General features: G+C 36.5%; 1 protein-coding gene across 7 annotated transcripts in view; it reads right to left on the bottom strand.

Annotated features, from left to right (window-relative positions):
- The window catches only part of MARCHF1 (membrane associated ring-CH-type finger 1), an 841,310-nt gene that overhangs the window by 35,889 nt on the left and 782,469 nt on the right, over positions 1-22,952 (bottom strand). For all 7 annotated transcript variants that reach the window (XM_063809980.1, XM_054683467.2, XM_054683471.2 and 4 more), the window contains one exon: positions 18,177-18,357. In XM_063809980.1, coding sequence (XP_063666050.1) covers positions 18,177-18,357 — 181 coding nt within the window. The remainder of the gene's footprint in view (positions 1-18,176; positions 18,358-22,952) is intronic.

The raw sequence follows: 22,952 nt of genomic DNA on the forward strand, positions 1-22,952 counted from the left end.
CTCTTCTCTACTTGCCCCTGCCCCTCAGTTCCCAGGCCTTCACCTTCATCCCCAGTCTCATCATACTCTCCCAGTCTTTCTCATCACTCTCTTCCTGACTCCTCTGAGCCTGAGGCTTCTAGAGACATCCTGATGACTTCTTTTCTCACACTTCTGTCAGTCCAGACTCAACCTTTCTCAGATTTACCACTCATCTGGTTGGCTCACAGTCATCCCAAACCCATGTGCCCTGATGGGACTTTTTATGTTATTTCCCCAGATTTACACATTTCTATGTTCTTCCCAGTTAATAATTAAACTGTTCACCCCATCACTCAGGTCAGAAAGCTGAGTATCATGAACCACTTTCTCCAGCGCATCTTTCATCTTCGGCCCTGGCAGTAACTAAACTTTAGCTCAGGAACTAAACCCTGCCAAGTGCTTTTACTCTGTCTTCTCAGCTGCTACTTAATTGAGTCCATCTCCTTTTCTAGCTTGAATGTTGTGCCTGGCTCACTCACCTGGACACTTCGTTCTCCACACATTGCTGTGGAGTGATGTTTGAAAACTACAAATATATTAATTCCTTATCTAATACCTGTAACTGTCTTTCCATTTCCTTCTGGATAAAGTTGAAATTCTTTAGCAAAGCATCCTTTATAATCTGACACTTGCTTTCTATTTTACCTTGAATATTATCTGCCTTAATATTAATATTAATGGTTTTACATTATTAACTTAATTCTCACAACCTTTCTGTGGTGGACATCCTATTATTACCTCTATTTAGATAAGAAAGGGGTGGCTAAGAAACTTGCCTGTGGTCATCCTTCTCTCTGGCAAAGCCAGCTATTTTGAATTTCTGAATGGTTTATCCTCTGTGTGTTTAAATGTACTATTTTCTTTCCTAGGACTGCTTCAACTCTCTATATCTCACTGGGAAACATCTAGTCACCATTCAAAACCAGTTTCAACTACCTCCTCCCCTGGGAAGCATTTTCTAATATACCCAGGCAGAAATGATCCCTCCCTACCCTGAACCACAGTGGCAGCATAAGATCATGCTTACAACCATAGACTTGGACATCACATTGATTTGAAACTAATTCAGCTCCACCAGGTGAAAACTGAGACCTCAGAAGATTTATTTAGTCTGTCTAAGCCTCAGTTTTCTCATTTGTGACACTATGATAAGAATACCGATTTCATGTTTTTCAGCAGGATTAAATGGGGCTACGTATGTAACAATGCACATACCACAATGCTTGGCACTATTAAGCAATGTGTGAATTCTGGCCGAATATTGTAGTCATTAACATAGTGGATCTTAGAATACAGTTGTCATGGTAAATCTGTGCCTTTATCGAATTTACTTAATCATAACCCAGAAGGCAAATTTCCCTAGGCTCTAAGTGACCTGATATCCTCTGTATTTGCCAAAACATTTCTATGGATATACTATAAATAATTTAATTGACCAAGCTTCTGTTTTTGCTTTGGCTGTGAAAGGTTTTAGAAGCAAATGATCTTCCCACCTAACTACATATGGGACCTGGAGTACACATTGTCCTTATGTTTGCCTTATGAGTTCACTTCACTCTCTTTTACCACAACCTCCTTAACCATTCGCCTTACTGTTCGGTACATATTTCTATAAACAGGCTCAAATCTTTTGTGCGTTGTGATGGAGTGCTAGTAATTTTTGGAGGGTACAACAAGAAAGGGCTGAGCTCGGCAACCAAAAAGCCTTTGTTGCCTGACTGACGTTTGAATGCCTGATCTGTCAAATCACAATAATGGAAAGAAAATAATGCCAATTCCTCAATAATGGATATGATAATTTGTACTATTTTATATGGATAAAATTCTTTGATTTATTGAAATAAGAATAGCAGCTGAAAGGAGCTGAGGTATGTTTTATCTAATAAATGTGCAGCATGAAAATGCTCTGAACCATTAAGACCCATACAGAAACTTTATTTAAGGCCACATACTTGTGTTCTCAAATCTTTAGGAATCATGAAATGAAATGTGGCTACCTTTTATGTAATCAGTTTCTGAACAAAAACTTAAGAGAAAAAAGAGTCTTGTAAATATTTTAAAAACTATCTGAAAACCTAGATCAATGAGTGAGTGACTAAGAATTACTTCAAATTACCATGCAAGTTAAATGTAGCCTGCGAGGTGCATTGCCAGGATTAGGTTTTAAAAAGCTCTTTCAATCTTCAAACTTCAATAAGGATCTTAAGGAAGCCCAGTTTTCTTGCTAATAGTGAGCCAGCAGAAAAGAGTCAGATGTTTGTTACTATCCTGTCATTGGGATTTTCCTTTAAATATCAACCACTCAGCAGCGTAGATCTCTGGGGAAACACTTTTTTTTTTTTTTTCATGATGTCAGTTTCTGAATTCAAGTGTGATACTGTCATAGAGTCTCACAGAATTTTGAAGTGACCCCACTTCCATGGAAGGAACTCCCAAAACTGGGCCTCGACTCTTAAAAAGAAGAAAAATATACAAGTGGGTGATATTAAGCTCAGAAAATACTTCGTCTTTTCAGTGATTTAATTCCTCAAACCATGAGAAAGCTGTTGATTGCAATCAATTTACATAGAAATGTGTCAAACTATGCCAACATTGTGACTGCAGCTTCAAAAAATATAACTGCCTGTAGTAAACAGCCCTGAATCTCCTGCGAATGCAGAGGCAGGCCATAAATGCTATGGGGTTTTTTTAACTTTAATGCTTTAATATACACATCCCTCATGCCAAATTCTTTCACTGTAATGACATGATATCTTATAAAAAAGTAACAGGTTTGTGCATACAGGAGACATATTTGACCTTGTGTGTTTTAAAAGATGATTGTGACAAGGTTTGCAACAGTGGAAATGGTTTTCTAGACAGGAGAAATCAGTGAGGTGGGTTGCCTTGACAACGTGGGTTAGTTGCATCAAGAAATCCATGGCAATACAGGACCTTCTTCTGTTATGTCAAGATTGCAAACAATCTACCAAATTAGGTTAAAAGAAAACGAATCCCACAGCAAGGCAGTGTTATCTGACCTATGAAATATTAGTTCTCACTTTTTATCATGAACCTTGTTAGAAAAGATGAAAAAATCTAGGTGGGCAAGACAGACAGGAGAGCAGGAGTAAAGTGGGTTTCACTCAAAAGTCTGCTCTCCTCTCCTCTAAAGCACTTCACCCCCAGAAGGATTCCAGGAGTTCTTGCATATTCTCTGAAAGTCGATCCTGCTAAGAAAAATCTTACCCCGATTCTGTTGATTTCCCCAGCAGTCTCCACAAAGCTTCTCTCTGGGGATTATCACTGCTCCTATTGCATATTCTTAAATAATGAGCATAAATAAGGATTACCACAACAAAGCTAGTTATTAGTTAAATAGAAAACAAAACCTGTTCACATATGTGCCCTGTAGTCCAATTATCCCGGTGGGGCTGAGGAAAGATTTATCTATAAAGTATTAAGCCTCAAAGACAAAGCCTGTTATTGAAAACCTACATTATTGAACATGCTTGTTTCCTTCCCCCAGCAAGCACCCCTTTGTGGCACTGTTCAAAGTTCACAATTTTGATACCCTGCTTCTAAAAATCACCATAAAGCAATTTTGAATGAGAGCTTAGATTTTTCTTTTATAAAGGATTCTTTTAAGGTAATCAGAGCAATGCTTTTCTTTGGCTTAAACTGCAGTATGAGTTTCATTTTCAACACTGTCGCATGCTGCGACCCATTGGATATTATCAGAGGTGGTCCCCAGTGCAGGGGACATACTGTTTGTCTGGGCTGCCCTTTGCTTTTGTCTTTCCTGACTTGAAGATTGTGGAAGTGAATTGGGACTGGAGGGACACATATTAGGAGCAAAGGAACTGCCTCTGTAACAACAAAGTTGCGAAGCACTAGGGCAAAGTCCCACGAGTTCAGATAGTATGAATCTGCACACGATGATGGCTCCAACCTGTGCAGGGCCAAGGTAACCTAACAGACTGTGGTGTTGACTATGAAAGCTAAGAACAAAGAGAGTCTTTGTTCCAACTGGCATTTATTTTCTTTCTCCTGGGTAATAGGATGCCTAATAGATGGACCCACCATCTACAATAAAGGCCAGTGTTAGTCATCAGGTTTTATGTCTGGTGGAAGCACAAACCATCACTCTAAGCCTATAAATAGTTTAAAGGGTACCAGTGGATGAATGAAAGCCTTGTTTGCTAGAAGTACCTTTAGAAGTGACAAGTGAACACACATAGCATCAACAATGGTTCACTGACTATATACCAGGGAGAAAAATAAGCTTATTTGGGAAATTCGCTAAAGAAAGAATCATGGTCAGCTTCTAATTCAGTCCTAAGTATTAGAATTTCTCATTAAATCAATATAAGAATGCAGAAAATCCACACAAGTATAAAGCCATAATTTGTGCTTTACTACGTTCTTTTACCTTATAAGTTAATAGGTTCACCAACACACCTTGCATGCAAACTCTTAGGGACCACATGAACCAGGAATTTAATCTAAGAAAATAGAACCCATCTTGATGGGTGCAGCAAACCAGCATGGCACATGTATATGCATGTAACAAAGCTGTATTTTCTGCACGTGTATCCCAGAACTTAAAGTATAATAACAAAAAATTCTAGCTATAGCATATTCAGTGAAGAATAAAATCTCTTCCACAAATAAATAATAGGGCAGTAAGAAATGAAGTGTGGCAGAGTAATTCTATATTAAAAAAAAAGAACCCATCTTTATGCCAATGACATCTAGCACCTAACTGAGGCTTTCTTTTTGATATTTTCAGAATGATTGAAAAATGTGTTAGTAATCATTCTCTCCCTGAGTCAATGCTACACAAAACACAGTCCTGCACTGGCTGTGTTCACTGGGAACATGGTAGAAATGCAGAATTTCGTGCCCCACCTTATGCCTACTGAACCAAGATGATATGGTTTGCCTGTGTCCTCACCCAAATCTCATCTTGAATTGTAGCTCCCATAATTCCCACGTGTTTTGGGAGGGACCCAGTGGGAGTTAATTGAATCATGGGGGTGGGTATTTCCTGTGCTAGTCTCATGATAGTGAATAAGTCTCATGAGATCTAATGGTTTTATAAAGGGGAGTTTCCTTGCACAAGTTCTCTTCTCTTGTCTGCCGCCATGTGAGATGTGCTTTTCACCTTACACAATGATTGTGAGACCTCACCAGTCATGTAGAACTGTGAGTTCATTAAACCTCTTTCTTTTGTAAATTGCTCAGTCTCGGGTATGTCTTTATCAGCAGCATGTAAACAGACTAATACACAAGACTTGATTTTTTTTTATTTTTATTTTTTGAGACGTATGCCATATACCTAGAGGAAAAGTACCATTTTAACAACCACCTAGAATTTCACTGTATGACAATATCTTGCTCTATTCCTCTGCACCCTTCTTTCCCATTATCTCAAGATAATCACTTTCAAATATGTTAAATAATCCTCCTGATATTTACCTCCATCTTTTTATATAATGGTCTTCTATTGCTATTGACGGCTCATTAATATTACAGTTTATCTATTGATCTCATTATTGTTGAAGACTTCATGCTTAGCCATACCATTTCTCCCTCGCATTTCCCATAACGTCCCAATATAAGTGTATGGCTACATTGGACATATCAATATAAGACATTATAACTATATAAAATAGGCATTCATAAAATAAATTAACTGTTACCCTAGAGCAGTGCTTTTGAAAGTGTCCTCTGGGGACCCTGAGACCCTTTCAAGGGATCCATGCAGTCAAAACTAATAATAATTCTTTGTTTTTTATTTTAACCAAATTTGGTTAAATTTGGTTAGAGTGTTTCATTGAAATCAACTTAAGCTGGGATCTTAGTTTCTACTGTTACTCCAAAGTCACTTGATAAGTGCCTTTGATTCAGAAATTTGGATGAGGAGACACTCTAGGGAAGACTGAAGATGTAGGCTATGTGGAAACCAGGAGATTATTTTTCTTACAGAAATAAATTCTTGAGCTTAGTCTTTTTCAAAAGACTCGAGCCTACCTATTAAAGGTGTCTGGAAATACCTTTATGACAATGAAATATCTTTATGACAATGAGTCTTTGGAGCACACACCTTCTTCAGGAGCTGAGTGGCTGAAGTCATACTGAAGATCAGTGCCAGCCAGCCCTTTTTGGCCAGTGTACCTTGGGAAAGGAATATTTATCTAGGCTGCTGGGATCATCTTCCACATTTAAGGCATACAGTTGCACAAATTTGTCTGTGGCTGTCACAGGGAGCAGTGGTCCAAGGAGGACCAGAGGCTCCTAGACATATCTGTTGGGCCTGAGGCTAAGAATCCCACAATAAACTACAAACAGAAGCCACAGTTGTTCAAGGTTGCTCAGTGCCAGAAAACTAAGGTGAATCAGATGCATCAGGCATCTAAATTCCAGCACTCAAAAGACTGTCTGTAGCAGTTGGGGCCAAGTAGGTTTCTCCTCCTTCATTGAAATGGTACGCTTTGGTGCTCCTGGTGTCAGCCACTGCTGAGTTTTTCACTTCTGCTTCTTCCATTTCAAGGTTCTTGAACCAAATAGTTATCACTGGATCATCAAGGTGGAGGGTTGATGCTGCATAGCAATCTGTGTACACGGTCTTTTGGAACACACATTTCAACACTCTAAGCTGTTCCAGGGTAAAACCTGGATGGCTTCAATGTGCACAGCTTGGTTTTGCTGACATGAGATTGTTTGGGAATGCTACAGTTCAATCAGCTGGGTCACGATAGCCACGCTGTAATGTCTCTGTCTACTCTGTGTCCTTTTAGTTTTTTGTATTTTTGAATTCTAAATAAGGTTATATTTTGAAGTGGGAGGGGGGATTAAACAGCGTTGAAAACCAGTTGTAATCTCAAAGACACTTTGAACAAAAATTCTAGAACCATCAAAATGCTAAAAAGCTGAAATTAACTTATAGTGTAAACATACTAATAGTTAATATTTATTCTCATCATGTTCCAGATATGATGCTAAGTGGTTTACATGCATTATCTTATTCAGCTCTCCTATGAACCATCTAAGGGGGTACATACTCTTATTATCCCCATTTACGCAGGAGGAAATGGAGGCATGGAGAAATGAAATAGCTTATCCAAGGTTACAAAGCTACAATGACTGCTTTTAAGAACCCACACCCTAGCCGCTGACTCTAGAGCTCAAGATCTTAACCACTACACTGGTCAAATGCAGTAGATTAAAATTATAGGCTATTGGATTACTTTGTAAGAGAAGTCTTTAAGGTAAATATTTTAATGCATGTGTACAATGATTTATTACAATTACTTATTTGTAATTAATTGTACAATTATTTATTACTCTTATAAGGCATTCTTAAGCAAATGAATGCCTGGAACAATTAGTACAACTCTTTAGAAAGTAAGCATAAGATAAATATTGTTCAAATATGTCAGACAAGGCTACTTGTTTTTATTAACTTTTTAAAATGAACTCCTGAAGAGGTTTTGGTATAACTGTTTTTCTGTCTCAATCGTGCTTACTTTATTAATTTGCTCAGCAAGTTCTTTATAGATAATCTAGATTGTAAACTTAAGCCAGCATAACCCTTATCTGGATGGCCATACATTCTGAATGACTGATATGCAAATTAATCAATGCATTGAACCCCCACAATCATCTAGTGCCTGAGAAATAGTGAGAAATAGTCAGCTCTTTAAAAATGTGCACGCTACCCTCTTGTTGGCCTTAAAGTGGATTCAATGCTAAATACTGATTTGGTAAGAACAAAACAGTGAATCTGCTACAGTGTTGATGATGGAGGGATGGGAGAGACAATAATATCATTATTTTCTAGGACTCTACAAAATACTTTTACTAACATCATTTTATTCAACAGAACCCCCAAAAGTTGAAAAACTAGGTATTATTGCCAACCTTCTACCCTCCTTTCCCTTTCTTGAAATAAAACTCTTAGGTTACTGGACTCACCCAAAGCCACCAAACAACTACATGGTGGGGAGGGTGAATCCAGTTCTTCCACACACTAAATCTAGATTCTTTCCACTGTATTTTACCGTATCCCATTAGGAAAATATTTGCAGAGTTATATGAACATTTCTACCTCACGGAGATTATACATTCTTGGCCTGGGGACTGAATCTAGCCTTCAGACCTCTTTTGTTTTGCCTGAAGAGTTTTTGAATTTGAATTAGTTACTATTATTTTAAAAATGGTAAGAGATTAAATCTGCGATTTTCACTTCATTTGCAAAATAGTTTTGGCAACAATCAACTAGAACTTAGTAGGGACATCCCCCTTGAGAGTAGGCACATCTATTTCAGAATGCCACAGACCTCACCACTCCTTACCATATCCCTCAGTACTGTTATCTGCTATTTTTCATCATAAAACAAGATCTCTTCATTCATTTTTATTACCTATCTGGTTCCTGATATAAAGTAAATTGTCTGTGGACTAAGCAGATCTCTACAGATACTGTTAGTAATTTTCCTCATCCAATTTGGACAGGGTAATCTTTATGCATCTTTCTAGCCCTGGTTCCCTACAGTCAACAACCTTTTTATCTTAATTTTCTTCATTAAATTGTTCCCCTAATGGAACAGAGAGACAGCTTTGAAATTGAAGATTTCTTCAGCTAAAAATTCCCACAAATTTCCCTTGAGTCATACTTTAATAGTTGGAATTGGACCTGTCTGGAATTACTAGAATTATTCCCCATACCACTTTCAAGTCTGTTTTAAATTATTTTGACTAACTCATTTTCCAACTCCCTCCCTCCATCTCTGTCCTGCCAGAATGTAAATTCTCTGAGGTCAGAAGATTCTGGTCTTGTCCACTACTAAAATCTTAGGCCAGGTACAATGACTGGCCACACGGCAGGTGCTCAGTAAATATTTGTTTACTGAATGAAGGTAAAAATGATGAATCGTAAGTGGATGTTACTGGAGCCCTCTCAGTGTGGTCTTTCAGACCTAGCTGCCTGTTGTGTGGTCTTCTATATGAACAGAGTCCTCTCTTCTCAGCAATCTTTTGGGAAATAATTCATTCCCTAGACGCAGAAAAGGATCTAGCTCCAAAATTTGTTAACTTTGTTTATTGATAAAAATACTCCTTCAAAATATCAGTTTTTGTATTGAACTAACATTTACAGAAAACCTAGCCTTTAAGAAAATAGAGTTATATTTCTTAGGTTAACTAAACTGATTTGCTCAGACTTCAAATCTACACTGGGGTTTTTTGTTTGTCTGTTTGTTTTTTCACTGTGCCAAGTTGAAAATGGCTTTCAGCCCATCCAGCCTCTTTTCTTAGGGTCAAAAGTCTTTCATGTATGCCTCAGGGCTGCAGAAGAGCTTTGCTGTCACTTGCTTTTGCTTTATTTTAGCCTTTACTCACTTGCCAACAACTTATAAGGAGAAAATAAGTGTAGCGAAGGTACTTATATCTGGCTTCCAGTCACTTTTCAGGATGCTTCCTAAATGCTAACTGCCCTCAAACATTTTCGTTTTCTCTCTTCTATTTTCTTCCCTGTTCTAACTTGACTATTTTCATCCTACTTTTTAAATTTAAAAAAATATAGAGAGAGTCCTTCTTGCTTTTCTCACCATGGTTTGCTTTGAAGGGTAATGAGAAAGATTCAGACACAGGCTGTTTCTTTATCGCTTACGTCTTGGACTCCCCTTCTTATTCAGCATCCTATCCTGCATCACTTAAGGGCTACTGTAGATATGAAGGATTTTCTTTATATCTTTTAAAAATTCTTCTGAACGTTTAAAATGCATTTGAATGTTAGGTCTCTTTCTTTCTTCCTTTTTTTTTTTTAAATAAATTGATTCTTCACTTGCTTTTCACAAAATCACAGGATTTTAAGTTGGAAGAAACTTTAAAGATATGCTACCAGTCTCCTTGTTTTACAGATGAAGAAACTGACACAAGACTCAAAGTGGTTAAGTGCAGAACCAGAATTAAAACCCAACCTTCTGGCCTCCTAGTCAGAAGTACTCTTTCCTTTAGTGTTGAAATTATTTCTTCTTTTTATTAAGCTATGCTCCTTATATTTTGGTTTAAAAATGATTTTAAAATACTTATCATTCCCTAAGTGTAGGGGTCTTTGTGCCATGGGAAGGGCACATCTGTCTACCTCCTGCCCTACATTTCCCACATATTTTAGAATCTCTCATGCTATGTATGTCACAGTTCTCCTCTATCTGTGGCTGTCTAGTTTGAAATAAATACTCATGTGAAAGATAATAACATTGGAATAATTAGGCTATGAGTGGTGTGTTCATGTGGGAAACAACAGAAGAGAAGCTACCTGATGGTGCCATTCAGAGAAAAATAGGAGGTCAGGAGGCTGACTTGGGAGAGATTAAATCTCTCAGCTATCTGTCTTATTATAATGTTGATAATCTCACACTTGCATGTTAGAAATGTTACTTATTTTGCTACACTGATTTTGTATCCTGACACTTTACTGAAGTTGTTTATTAGTTTCAGGAGGCCTTTTGAGAGTCATTAGAGTTTTCTAGGTCTAGAATTATTTTGTCAGCAAAGAGAGATAGTTTGACTTCTTCCTTTCCTATTTGGATGCTTTTTATTTCTTTTATCATTATTATTATTATACTTTAAGTTTTAGGGTACATGTGCACAATGTGCAGGTTAGTTACATATGTATACATGTGACATGCTGGTGCGCTGCACCCACTAACTCGTCATCTAGCATTAGGTATATCTCCCAATGCTATCCCTCCCCCCTCCCCCCACCCCAAAACAGTCCCCAGAGTGTGATGTTACCCTTCCTGTGTCCATGTGATCTCACTGTTCAATTCCCACCTATGAGTGAGAATATGCGGTGTTTGGTTTTTTGTTCTTGCGATAGTTTACTGAGAATGATGATTTCCAACTTCATCCATGTCCCTACAAAGGACATGAGCTCATCATTTTTTATGGCTGCATAGTATTCCATGGTGTATATGTGCCACATTTTCTTAATCCAGTCTATCATTGTTGGACATTTGGGTTGGTTCCAAGTCTTTGCTATTGTGAATAGTGCCGCAATAAACATACGTGTGCATGTGTCTTTATAGCAGCATGATTTATAGTCCTTTGGGTATATACCCAGTAATGGGATGGCTGGGTCAAATGGTATTTCTAGTTCTAGATCCCTGAGGAATCGCCACACTGACTTCCACAATGGTTGAACTAGTTTACAGTCCCAACAGTGTAAAAGTGTTCCTATTTCTCCACATTCTCTCCACCACCTGTTGTTTCCTGACTTTTTAATGATTGCCATTCTAACTGGTGTGAGATGATATCTCATTGTGGTTTTGATTTGCATTTCTCTGATGGCCAGTGATGATGAGCATTTTTTCATGTGTTTTTTGGCTGCGTAAACGTCTTCTTTTGAGAAGTGTCTGTTCATGTCCTTTGCCCACTTTTTGATGGGGTTGTTTGTTTTTTCCTTGTAAATTTGTTTGAGTTCATTGTAGATTCTGGATATTAGCCCTTTGTCAGATGATTAGGTTGCGAAAATTTTCTCCCACTTTTGTGGGTTGCCTGTTCACTCTGATGGTAGTTTCTTTTGCTGTGCAGAAGCTCTTTAGTTTAATTAGATCCCATTTGTCAATTTTGGCTTTTGTTGCCATTGCTTTTGGTGTTTTAGACATGAAGTCCTTGCCCGTGCCTATGTCCTGAATGGTAATGTCTAGGTTTTCTTCTAGGGTTTTTATGGTTTTAGGTGTAACGTTTAAGTCTTTAATCCATCTTGAATTGATTTTTGTATAAGGTGTAAGGAAGGGATCCAGTTTCAGCTTTCTACATATGGCTAGCCAGTTTTCCCAGCACCATTGATTAAATAGGGAATCCTTTCCCCATTACTTGTTTTTCTCACGTTTGTCAAAGATCAGATAGTTGTAGATATGCGGCGTTATTTCTGAGGGCTCTGTTCTGTTCCATTGATCTATATCTCTGTTTTGGTACCAGTACCATGCTGTTTTGGTTACTGTAGCCTTGTAGTATAGTTTGAAGTCAGGTAGTGTGATGCCTCCAGCTTTGTTCTTTTGGCTTAGGATTGACTTGGCGATGCGGGCTCTTTTTTGGTTCTATATGAACTTTAAAGTAGTTTTTTCAAATTCTGTGAAGAAAGTCATTGGTAGCTTGATGGGGATGGCGTTGAATCTATAAATTACCTTGGGCAGTGTGGCCATTTTCACAATATTGATTCTTCCTACCCATGAGCATGGAATGTTCTTCCATTTGTTTGTATCCTCTTTTATTTCATTGAGCAGTGGTGTTTAGTTCTCCTTGACGTGATCTTGCCTGATTGCTATGGCTATCACTTCCAGTACTATGTTGAATAGGAGCGGTGAGAGTAAGCATCCTTTTCTTGCTCCAGTTCTCAAGCAGACTGCGTCCAGCTTTTGTCCATTAAGTATGATATTGACTGTGGGTTTGTAGGGCTCTTTAGATGTAGATGGCTCTTATTATTTTGAGATATGTCCCTTTTAAGACTAGTTTGTTGAGGGTTTTTATCATGAAGGAATGCTGGACTTCATTGAAAAGCTTCCTTCATTGAAAGCTTTTTCTGCATCTATTGAGATGACCATATGGTTTTTGTTTTTAACTTTGTCTATGTGGTGAATCAAATTTACTGATTTGTGTATGTTGAACAAATCTTGCATCCCAGAATGATTTCAGAATGTCCATGTGCACTAAAACTCTTGCCAATGATCAAAAGAACAGAAGTTCATCCAGAATTGTCTTTTGTAGATCCTTATTTATTATTTATTTATTTATTTATTTATTTATTTGAGACGGAGTCTTGCTCTGTCACCCAGGCTGCAGTGCAATGGCGTGATCTTGGCTCACTGCAACCTCCACCTCCCAGGTTCAACCGATTTTCCTGCCTCAGCCTCCCAAGTAGCTGGGATTACAGCCACTCACCACCACACCCAGGTAATTTTTTGTATTTTTAGTAAAGATGGGGTTTCACCATGGTGGCCAGGCTGGTCTCGGTCTCCTGACCTCGTGATCCGCTCGCCTCGGCCTCCCAAAGTGCTGGGATTACAGGTGTGAGCCATCGCACCTGGCCCTGTAGACACATTTTTATAAGCCCTAACTCTTTTGGTGTTGATGTTGTTTAAAGCAGAAAAGGAGTAGCTACATTAAATGTTGAATAAGGACTATTGGAGAAACAGAAATGACAGCTGATGCTCTGAGAACAGAGAACAAAGAGAAACAACAAACCCAGATAGAAAGGCTTTTTATAACATAGCAGGATGTAGAAAGCAGAATGAAGATAAACAGCCTTATATGTATTTCAAGATATAGAAGTTGTTAAAGTTTTCAGCCTGAAAAATAACTGGTGTGCATATAATGATATACTTGAGGTATTAGGAAAATATATTGGGTAAAATATTATTGTTTAAGAAAGAAGACTTCAGAAAAATTTTTGTTTTAGAATGACTTGTTTTAAAAGATTTCCATCAGGAATGATTTAAGTAAGAATTAAAGTTTTAATGTTTAAAGAGAGAATGTCTCAGCTCTTTGGTGGTAGAGCGGCACAGTGCAATGAGCACATGCTTTAGAATCAGGGAGCTTTGAATTGTGTGATATTGAGTGAGTTTGATATGATATTTTATTTTTCTCCTCTGCAAAAGGGTCTTGATATGCCTACATAAAATGGGATTATAATGAAAATTGAATTAGTTAAATGATATATGCTAAATATTTGGCCCACAGAAGGAATTCAGTATGTGGTGGTCATATCAGTGAAATAGCAAATTCCCCTTAATGGTAAGAAAATTATGCATTTTGAATTTATTTTTGTCATTAGGCAACATCATTCAAAGGGTGCAGGAAGATTCTAGCTAGGAATCTGGCCTTATCCCTTTTCCTCTTCAATTTTAAGGCTATTAATGATAAGACATCCAGATCATCAAATAATCAATAACAAGTTTGGGGCAGTTAACCTGCTATGGTAACTTGCACCAGCGCTTGGCTCTTTTGAAAGATGAATGCTACATCAAATTAAGGCAAGGAAGGAATTAACAGTGTTTGTTAAAGACAGTTCTTCATTTTTAAAAATAGGCATGTCAACTACAGCACTGTAAATAATTATAGTGGAAAAGTAGAAATACCAAGATGACTACTCTTTTTCATTTGACAGTTAATTCACACAGAACTTATATTCTATGAACTTTCCAATTTTCACTATTTTTGATCTACAAAAATGGTTAGTGCATATGGCTCAACATAAGCATTACTAAAGCAAAGATAATTTATTCATTATCTTATTTTATTTGTACAAATGAGGCAAGGGACAAAAAGATGCATGGAGTTACATATCCTGTATTGTACATTTGTCAAATAGTTTCTATATGGAGTATTACAGAAAAAATATATTAGGGGAGATAGATAGTTGTCAGTAGTATTTGCTATCCTCATAAACTTGGTTTCATATTTAACAGTTGGTTTCGCCCGTCAGGAGTAACTCAAATCTGAACTCCATGCAATTCTTCAGCTTCAGAATAGGAAATTAGTTTATGCTTCCTAGTTGATCTTGAGTGCATTTCCAATTGCACTGAGTAGTCACTATGCTTTCTTTATGTGTGACATTTTGACTTTTCTGGGCCCTCAGAATTATTTCTGACCTTGGTTAACTTAGCAGATTAATGAGACTTTTATTGAGTGTTCCAAAGGTAGCTGGGCTACTGACTTAAAGATGATGAAAATTACTTTTCCTTGGATAAGCGCTTGATTTTATTTTCACTTTAAAGATTGTCTTCTGGAAACATTAAGATACCTTGATGAATTTACTAACTAGATTTTGGTGGAGTAAGAGTTGCAATTAATGAGGTAACATTTTGCTGATATCTTTAGAAACTAACCATTAAGCCCCAAGGTTTGTCTATGAAGATTTGCACCTTTCTATGCAGAATTGTACCTTTCTACTTTAAGAAGTCATTTCATCTAAACAGAATCTCCTGCCTGCATTGGCTAATGGGAGAAATTCAACATCATTAGCTAAGTTAATTGTTTCATGTGGGTTGTTCTTTAGAATGTTATAAACTGTAATGGAATTACCAAGTTGAAGGCAATTAATTGGATGTACTTCAAATATATTCTAACCAAATGCTATAGCTAGCATTCTCTATAACTGTTTAAAAACTACAAAAAAAAAAACTGTTTATGAATCTTAGTGCCATCAAAATAGCCCAACTAGAACAGTTTTAAAATGCCTCATATCTGTATAGTTTGTGTCACCTCAGAATGTGATGACTCAGGTTGATGACTGAGAAGGTCATCATTATGATTACTGCCTCTTAAGTATTATTCCAGTGCCTCATATTTTTAAAGGAGAAAGTGAGACGTTGGAATACTTTCTCTAGGTTTTTAAAGCCTATGCATCATGGAGGGAGGAACTGAATGCATGTTCCTCATGTCTAGGACTCATGTGTTAGAAAAGAAGTTGAAGATTCAGATCCCTACACAAGTGCCACAGAGGTACACAGATGAGTGGATATGGCACAAGGAGTCAAGATCAGAAAGAGAGGGAAGGCTGAGATCTGTGACGAATTTGAAAGCAAGTCCCTTTTTAAAGTGGCTAGATACCACTTGGCTCCACTGGTTGTTGTCATATGGGAATGTGGTTCCAGTAAAGCCAGATACTGTGATTTTTCAAACAAATTCACATGGATGGAGTTGCACATGAAATAATTACATGTTTAAATGTTGGCAACTAAAATGATAATTTTAAGCCCCATGGCTCAAATAAAACACATCTGTGGGTGCTGGGGAAGCAACCTCTGGATCAGATTCCAACACCCCTATACATATATAAGTGCTATTAAAAATAAAGAATGTAGAAATTCTGTCCTTCATCAATGCTTAATATATTGATATATTAATAATCAATAAAAGAAAAGTATTCAATTTATTCAAATTGATTAAAGAAGATATTTTTAGAAGAAACTAGGATATTCATCAACAGATAGTAGGTACATAGGTGCCCACTAGGTTGCCGTGACACATTCATTATCATGAATTTTTGTTTTTTGTGTTTTTTTTTTTTTTTTTTTTTCTTTGGAGACAAAGTATGGCTCTGTCACTCAGGCTTGACTGCAGTGGTGCAATCAAAGCTCACCGGAACCTTGAAATCCTAGGCTCAAAGGATCCTCCTTCCTCAGCCTCTTGAGTAGCTGGAACTACAGGTGTGTGCTACCATGCCAGGTTAAATTTTTTTTTTTTTAACTTTTTTGTAGAGACAAGATTTCACTTTGTTGCCCAGGTTGGTCTCAAACTCCTGGGCTCAAGGGTTACTCCTGCCTCAGCCTCTCAAAGTGCTGAGATGCCAGGTATTAAGCCACTGTGCCTGGTCCATTATCATGAATATTTAAAAAGATAGACATATTTGCTGCCTTTCTCTGGTTTATAAGTGTGTTTGTTGAGGAAAAAAATAAGATTTCCTAAGAGAGTTGTAAATTATTGAGAATGGAATATTAACAAAGGATGAAAGTTGTATTGACAGGGTATACTAGATACTACAAAAGCTGGCGGTGGAATAAAAAGACTTTTCAAGTTTCTTCTCAGCATCATGTTTTTTAATTAAACAAAAATGAGTAGTGGTGATAGATACGGTAAAGAAGAAAAAATTAGAATATGTTATTATCCTAGATCGTGGCCCTCAAATTAAAATACTGTATTTGACAAAGTTGAAATGAAAATTTTATGTAAATTTAGCATGAGAAAAAAAATGAAGAAATATATAGACTCTATGAAATAATTTGTAGTTCCCTGAGAACTAAGAAAAAACATTTGGAAAATCGTGGAGTACAATGTGCCATTTAACTACTGCAGACAATGCTCAGCATCTGTCCAGCGGATGAAGCAAAGGACAAGGAATCAGGGTCCATTTCTATTTCTGGCATTGACACCTCTGGGCCCTAGAAAAACAGGGTTACCCTGCAGCACTCAGGTTACCCCATTGTTAAAAAAAAACCACACATATCCTAAAGGAATTTTATGCATTATTTTTGATAGCTATAAACCATTTGCAGATTTTAAAAATTGAGGCTACCACAAAAGCAAGGAATGTGATTCTCTCTCTCCACAATTTACAGAATTAATGAAGAATTGCAATGGTCAGCCAGCAATCAGATATGTGCTAGAATATTCTTATTTGCATTTCAACTCTGCTCATTCTGGAACTCGTTGTGTTTCTTTCCAGGCAATGTCCTATAACTTTTGCTTTGCATTCAATTTAAATAAAAAGAGCAACTCTGGGATGATTCATTATTTAAACTGTGGTCTTCATACTCTCCCTTGGAAACTGAGGCAGCCATATATGTAAGGCTACAGTTAGGCAAAAAGATAAATAAGTTACATGCTAAAATCCAGAAGTCCAGCTATCAAACATGAATTGTATAAGTTCATTGTCCTTGTTTGTATTGTTTACAAGCTGTTCTTCGGTGGCTTTGAGTGAGACACTAACTTTGTATCTGACTCACAGTCTTACCTTTCTTCTTCAGAAAAATATAACATAAATGAGGAATTTGAAGACAAACATTACAGATACAAAATACACTTACCTCTCTCTTACAGCCTGATGCACAATATGGAAAATAGTACTTTTTATTTCTACCTACTCTAATTACACATGAGCCATTAAACCAATTCCCAAATAAAAGCAAACATAAATAGTACACACTTTATAGAAGAAATCCTTCTCTTCTATTACCTAATAAATAACTTGTAAGAAATTTGATGAGTTGATGTTGTTTAAGGCAATGTATCATGTAACCTTGAGAACTGGCTTCCGTAAGCACAATGCTATCACAGTTCTCATCAATTCAATTACATTGAATTACAAGTGCATTTTGCATGCATATACATATATATGTTTATATCTATTACGTGCACACACTGACTTTTAGAAAAGCATTGAAAGTAATATACCAATCAGAAGCTCTAGAATATAAAACATAGAAGAAAGGAAGGATTATCTGCAAACACTTAGATGAATTTTGTGCACTGAGCTCAACACAAGACACATACCCTTAATGGATATTAGCATATTAGGAGAATCTTATTGGCAAAGGAAATAGATTTCTAAAACAAGTCTGCTTTGCAAATGGTCCCTCCCAAACCAATTCCTATGGATACTGTACCTTCCGGAGGGGTTTGAGCTTGGTCTCCATTATGAAGTCATACTTGCAGAGCTCACAGCAGCGTGTATCTGAGCTCTTTATCCACTGGTGGAGGCAGGACTGGTGGACAAAGCGCAGTGTCCCAGTGCAGCGACAGGGTGTGATGAGGGGGCTCTCTTCATCCCCTTCGCAGTGACAGATTCTGCAGAAAGACACAGCAGCCAGTATGAGATCTCCCAGAGAACATTTCTCGCCTGTGTTATTTCTGCCCTTGCTTATACTAGGGCTATTATAAACCGCAACCTAAGATTTAGAACACATGGACATTTTACTCCAACTTTGATGCTAGAACCAAATCTATGATCAATACAGATTGAGCATTCCTAACCTGAAAATCCTAAATCTGAAATGCTCCAAAATCCAAAACTTTTTGAGCACCAACATAATGCTGTGAGTAGAAAATTCCATTTAGTCAAAACATAGGTGCACAACCCAAAGTTTATTCACTATCTTGAAGGGAAAAGTAAAATTACCTTCAGGTTATGTGTACAAAGCGTATATGAAACATAAATGAATTCTGTGTTTAGACTGGGTTGAATCTCCAGGATATCTCATTATGTATGTGCAAATATTGCCAAATCAAAAAAAAAAAGTCCCCAATCCAACACACTTCTAGTCCTACCCAAAATATCTCATTATGTATGTGCAAATATTCCAAAATCCTCCCAAAATTGAAATTGGAAACACTTCTAGCACCAACCATTTTGGAAAAGGAATACTCAACCTATATTAATTGACTTTTACTTTTATGGTCATTGCTGGACTCAAATCATGTAATAAGTTGTGCCTTACACACCAGCACATCAACAATGCACTGTCATTTCATTCATACATGGAAGTCAATTTTAATAGCACCACTATCGTGCTATGTCCCCAATTTAATCTATTTAATAGGATACTATCTATGGGCTTTCATATATAAAAGTTATGAGTTTTAAGTATTCTAAGGAATATTATCATTTGATAAACTTTATTGTGTTACTTTGATAATATCAGACCATGGCATGTAATTTATTAAATATGGTATCTTACCAATGTGGAAAATTTCTCAAAAATTTTAAAGTATAATGAAGGAATAAAGTTAATACGAGAAGTCTTAGCTTGAAAATATTACAGATATGTTCTTAGGAAGAAGCACACCTATTTGGTTACAACAAATGGTCTAAACTGTCAATAATCATCATCGTCTAAAAATATCACAAAAATCACTGGTTACATAAAATTTGAGTACAGAAAATCCTATTGTTTAAAAATGCTAATAAATACATCTACCGACGAATTGAGTTGAATTTGTTTCTGAACTACTATGAATTCTAGTTTCACAGATTTGTGGTCTGAAGTCATTTTATCTCATATTCAGATTTTAAAAAGTAATTAATTTTTCTCTTTGGATGAGACAAGTCTCCCATAACTTTAGCTGGTGAATTCAAATCTCAGCCCTTTAATAATCTGAATGATGTAACCAGCAGTTAGACATGGCTAATAAATTTCATTAGAAATGTTGCTTTAAATCTGTTAAATATATACACTCATATGTTTACTGCAGCACTATTCACCATGGCAAAGACATAGAACCAATCCAGATGCCCATCAGTGGTGGATTGCATAAAGAAAATGTGGCACATTTACACCATGGAATACTATGCAGCCATAAAAAGAATGAAATCATGTCTCTTGCAGCAACATGGATATGGCTGGAGGCCCTTATCCTAAGTGAATTAACACAGAAGCAGAAAAACAAATACTGCATATTCTCACTTATAAGTAGGAGCTAAATATTGTGTACAGAGGGACACAAAGATGGAAACAATAAACACTGGAGATTGTTGAAGCAGGGAGGGTGGTGGGAAGTAAAGTTTGAAAAACTACCTATGAAGTCCTTTGTTCACTACTTAGGTGATGGGAACTTTAGAAGCCCAAACCTCAGCAGCATGCAATACACCCATGTAACAAACCTTCACAGGAAGCTCCTGAATCTAAAACAAAATTTTACAAAATGCAACATAAATGTGCAATGTAACATTTAAACTTTTTAAAAAAATCTACATAATTACTTTTTTTGAGCTGAGTCACAATGGCAGGCTGGAAGAATGTATGAATCACTGCTACTGTTCTTTCCTTTAAAGTGTATAAAGTATATATAGATACAGATATATCTGCTCTCTCCCCAGGGGAAATGAAATGGCTGCTCACTCAGATAGTGCAGAAAGATACAGGAACTGAAACCCAACATTGCCAGAGACCTCAAAGTAAAACAGTATGGCAGACTACACCAGGGTTTTGAATGAATTTCTTAAGTAAAAATAAAGTGAACAAAAAGGAACACTGCCATCTAAAGTCCCGGGGTGGAAGTGCTGGGATGAGAACACAGGGAAGGTCCGTATTAATGTCCCCTTCCCCCTGAACTGACTTAGGAAGCAGCCACATTGGGTATAGCACCACATATGAAGGGCCAATATGTTAAGGGAAAATTAAAAATTATCTGAGTGCCTATTTTTAATATAAAAACCTGAAATAGCTTCTCTCCAAACCTAGGCCTCAGAAACTGGACTTGTTACACTTTGTATCATGCTTGTTGCCAGTTTAGTGTCATAGCATAGATGCTCAGTAGATGTAAATTGAATAGAATTGAATTCAGTCAACAGAATATGACTTATTACAAAAGCAGCCAGGAAAAGTAAATAGAGGCTTCTCTAACACCTAATTAAGTTGTAATATTTATTTTTGGAGCCACTAAAATCTAATAAATTATAGACAATAAGAGTTTGATATTTCTTAACTCCTTGGACATCCATCTCCTGCCTCCACAAAAAGAAAATCTCTTCAACCGGGGGTCAGTAAACTAAGACCCAATTCTGTCCACTGAATATTTTTAATCAATAAAGTCTTATGGGAACACAGTCTCACCCACTGGTTTATGTATTGTTTAGAGCTGTGTTTGCAGAGTAACAGCAGAGTTGAGTAGTTGCTGCAGAGACCATCTGGCTGCAGAAACTAAAACATTTACTATCTGGTAAATGATTCAATTCAATATTTACAATCTGACCCTTTCAGAAAATGTTCATAGATCTCTGTCTTAAAGTACACACGTGATTCTGAGTTGAAGACAATGTATGAATATTACTGACAATAATAAAAACAAATTTTATAAAATAAATCACTCTAACCTCTGCAATTAACAATAAAACTGAAGTAAAGGTACACAGAGAAACACACAATAAAAATGAAAACCCCACTTGGCCTGGCATTAATTCCTGTTGCTTCCATGAACAAAATTTCTTATTTGAAAAAAAAAAAAAAACTGCAGGTAATGCTATCAGATAAATTCATCACTAAAAAAAGATTGTGTCAAATGCTCTATAGGTACGAAAAAGATTTTGCAGCTCTGATTTTTTCATTGACATTGAAAAAGTAATTTATTCATAAACTGCTTTAAACAAAGACCTTGCTGATTACTGAGTTCAAAGTGACCTGACCAGTTTACTATTGTCCAGCTTCTTATGTCTCATAAAGTCCTTTTTAAAAATTTCTGCTAAAACTACTACCTGAAGCACCACTAACAACATCATTTTCTCATAAAATTAAGGTTATTTCCCATAGGAAAAATAAAAAACTTGGTTCATTTTTCATTCCCATTTCACATGATTTATTTTTACATATTTTTAGCATTTTGAAATTTTTCCAAATTATCTGGCTCAAGTTGGACCTCAAGAGTCTTTTCAAACCATGTTGAGATTGTTCTAAATGAATTTAAAAGCTAAATATCAACTTCAAATATCTACTAGAAATAAAAAATAATGTGATAGTGCCATTAAAGAAAGAATTAAATAATTCCTAAATTGATATACTTCACACAAATCACAATCACTGAATTATAAATGGAAACAGTAATGAAAACATAAATACGCCTTTCCAGCAGAATAATTGTGTAGAGAAGCTGATTTCAATAATGTAATAAAATTGCACTGCAAAATATTTGTAATTTTGGTACATTTTTACCTGATGGGAAGTTGGGGCCTGGGAACTGAATGATTCTATAAAATTATTGGTGATCCACACTGGTATCTGTCACCTAGTGACAGCTACATACAAGCTGAATTCACAGATTTTACTGGCATTTTAGTATTTTACCAGTCTGCTTGCAATCCAGTCAGCATATGTTGAGACTTTTACCATTTATGACTGAATAAACTCTTACTTTTACATTATTTCTATCTATCTGTGAATAGCAGACCACATAACGCTATGCAGCAAATTAAATTTTAGATTTTGGTGTGTGTGTGTGTGTGTGTGTGTATGCTTCACATCTCTTGCCTTAATGTTTGAGTTTTAAGTAAAGTAGGGTGTTTTTTGGTCTTACATATCTTAAAATGGTCTTTAGTGCTCCCTGCCCCCATCCTTTGCCAAGGTTTCCTGGCACTGGTAGAATCATATTTTTTTCTTCATAAGTTTTTTTTTAAACTCATCACTAAAAAAAAAAAAAATCTTTGTGAGGGCCATAGTGTTATGCAACGCTGGAATTATTAAACTCTTTCACTCAATAGTCATTTCATTCCCGCACAGTTTCTTGGTTTTTGCTATATGCAAAGAAAATCAGACATCTCAGTGTCTTTCATATCTTCTTCCTTTTCATCCCCACAGCAATTTCTCTAGTGGCTTTGAATTGTCAACAGACACACAAAGTATCTTTAAGACTGTGTTCCTTCCATCAGGAAATCATTCTTAAGATATGCGGTT

This window comes from Pan troglodytes, chromosome 3 (genome assembly GCF_028858775.2).
Source record: "Pan troglodytes isolate AG18354 chromosome 3, NHGRI_mPanTro3-v2.0_pri, whole genome shotgun sequence".
Taxonomy (NCBI): domain Eukaryota; kingdom Metazoa; phylum Chordata; class Mammalia; order Primates; family Hominidae; genus Pan; species Pan troglodytes.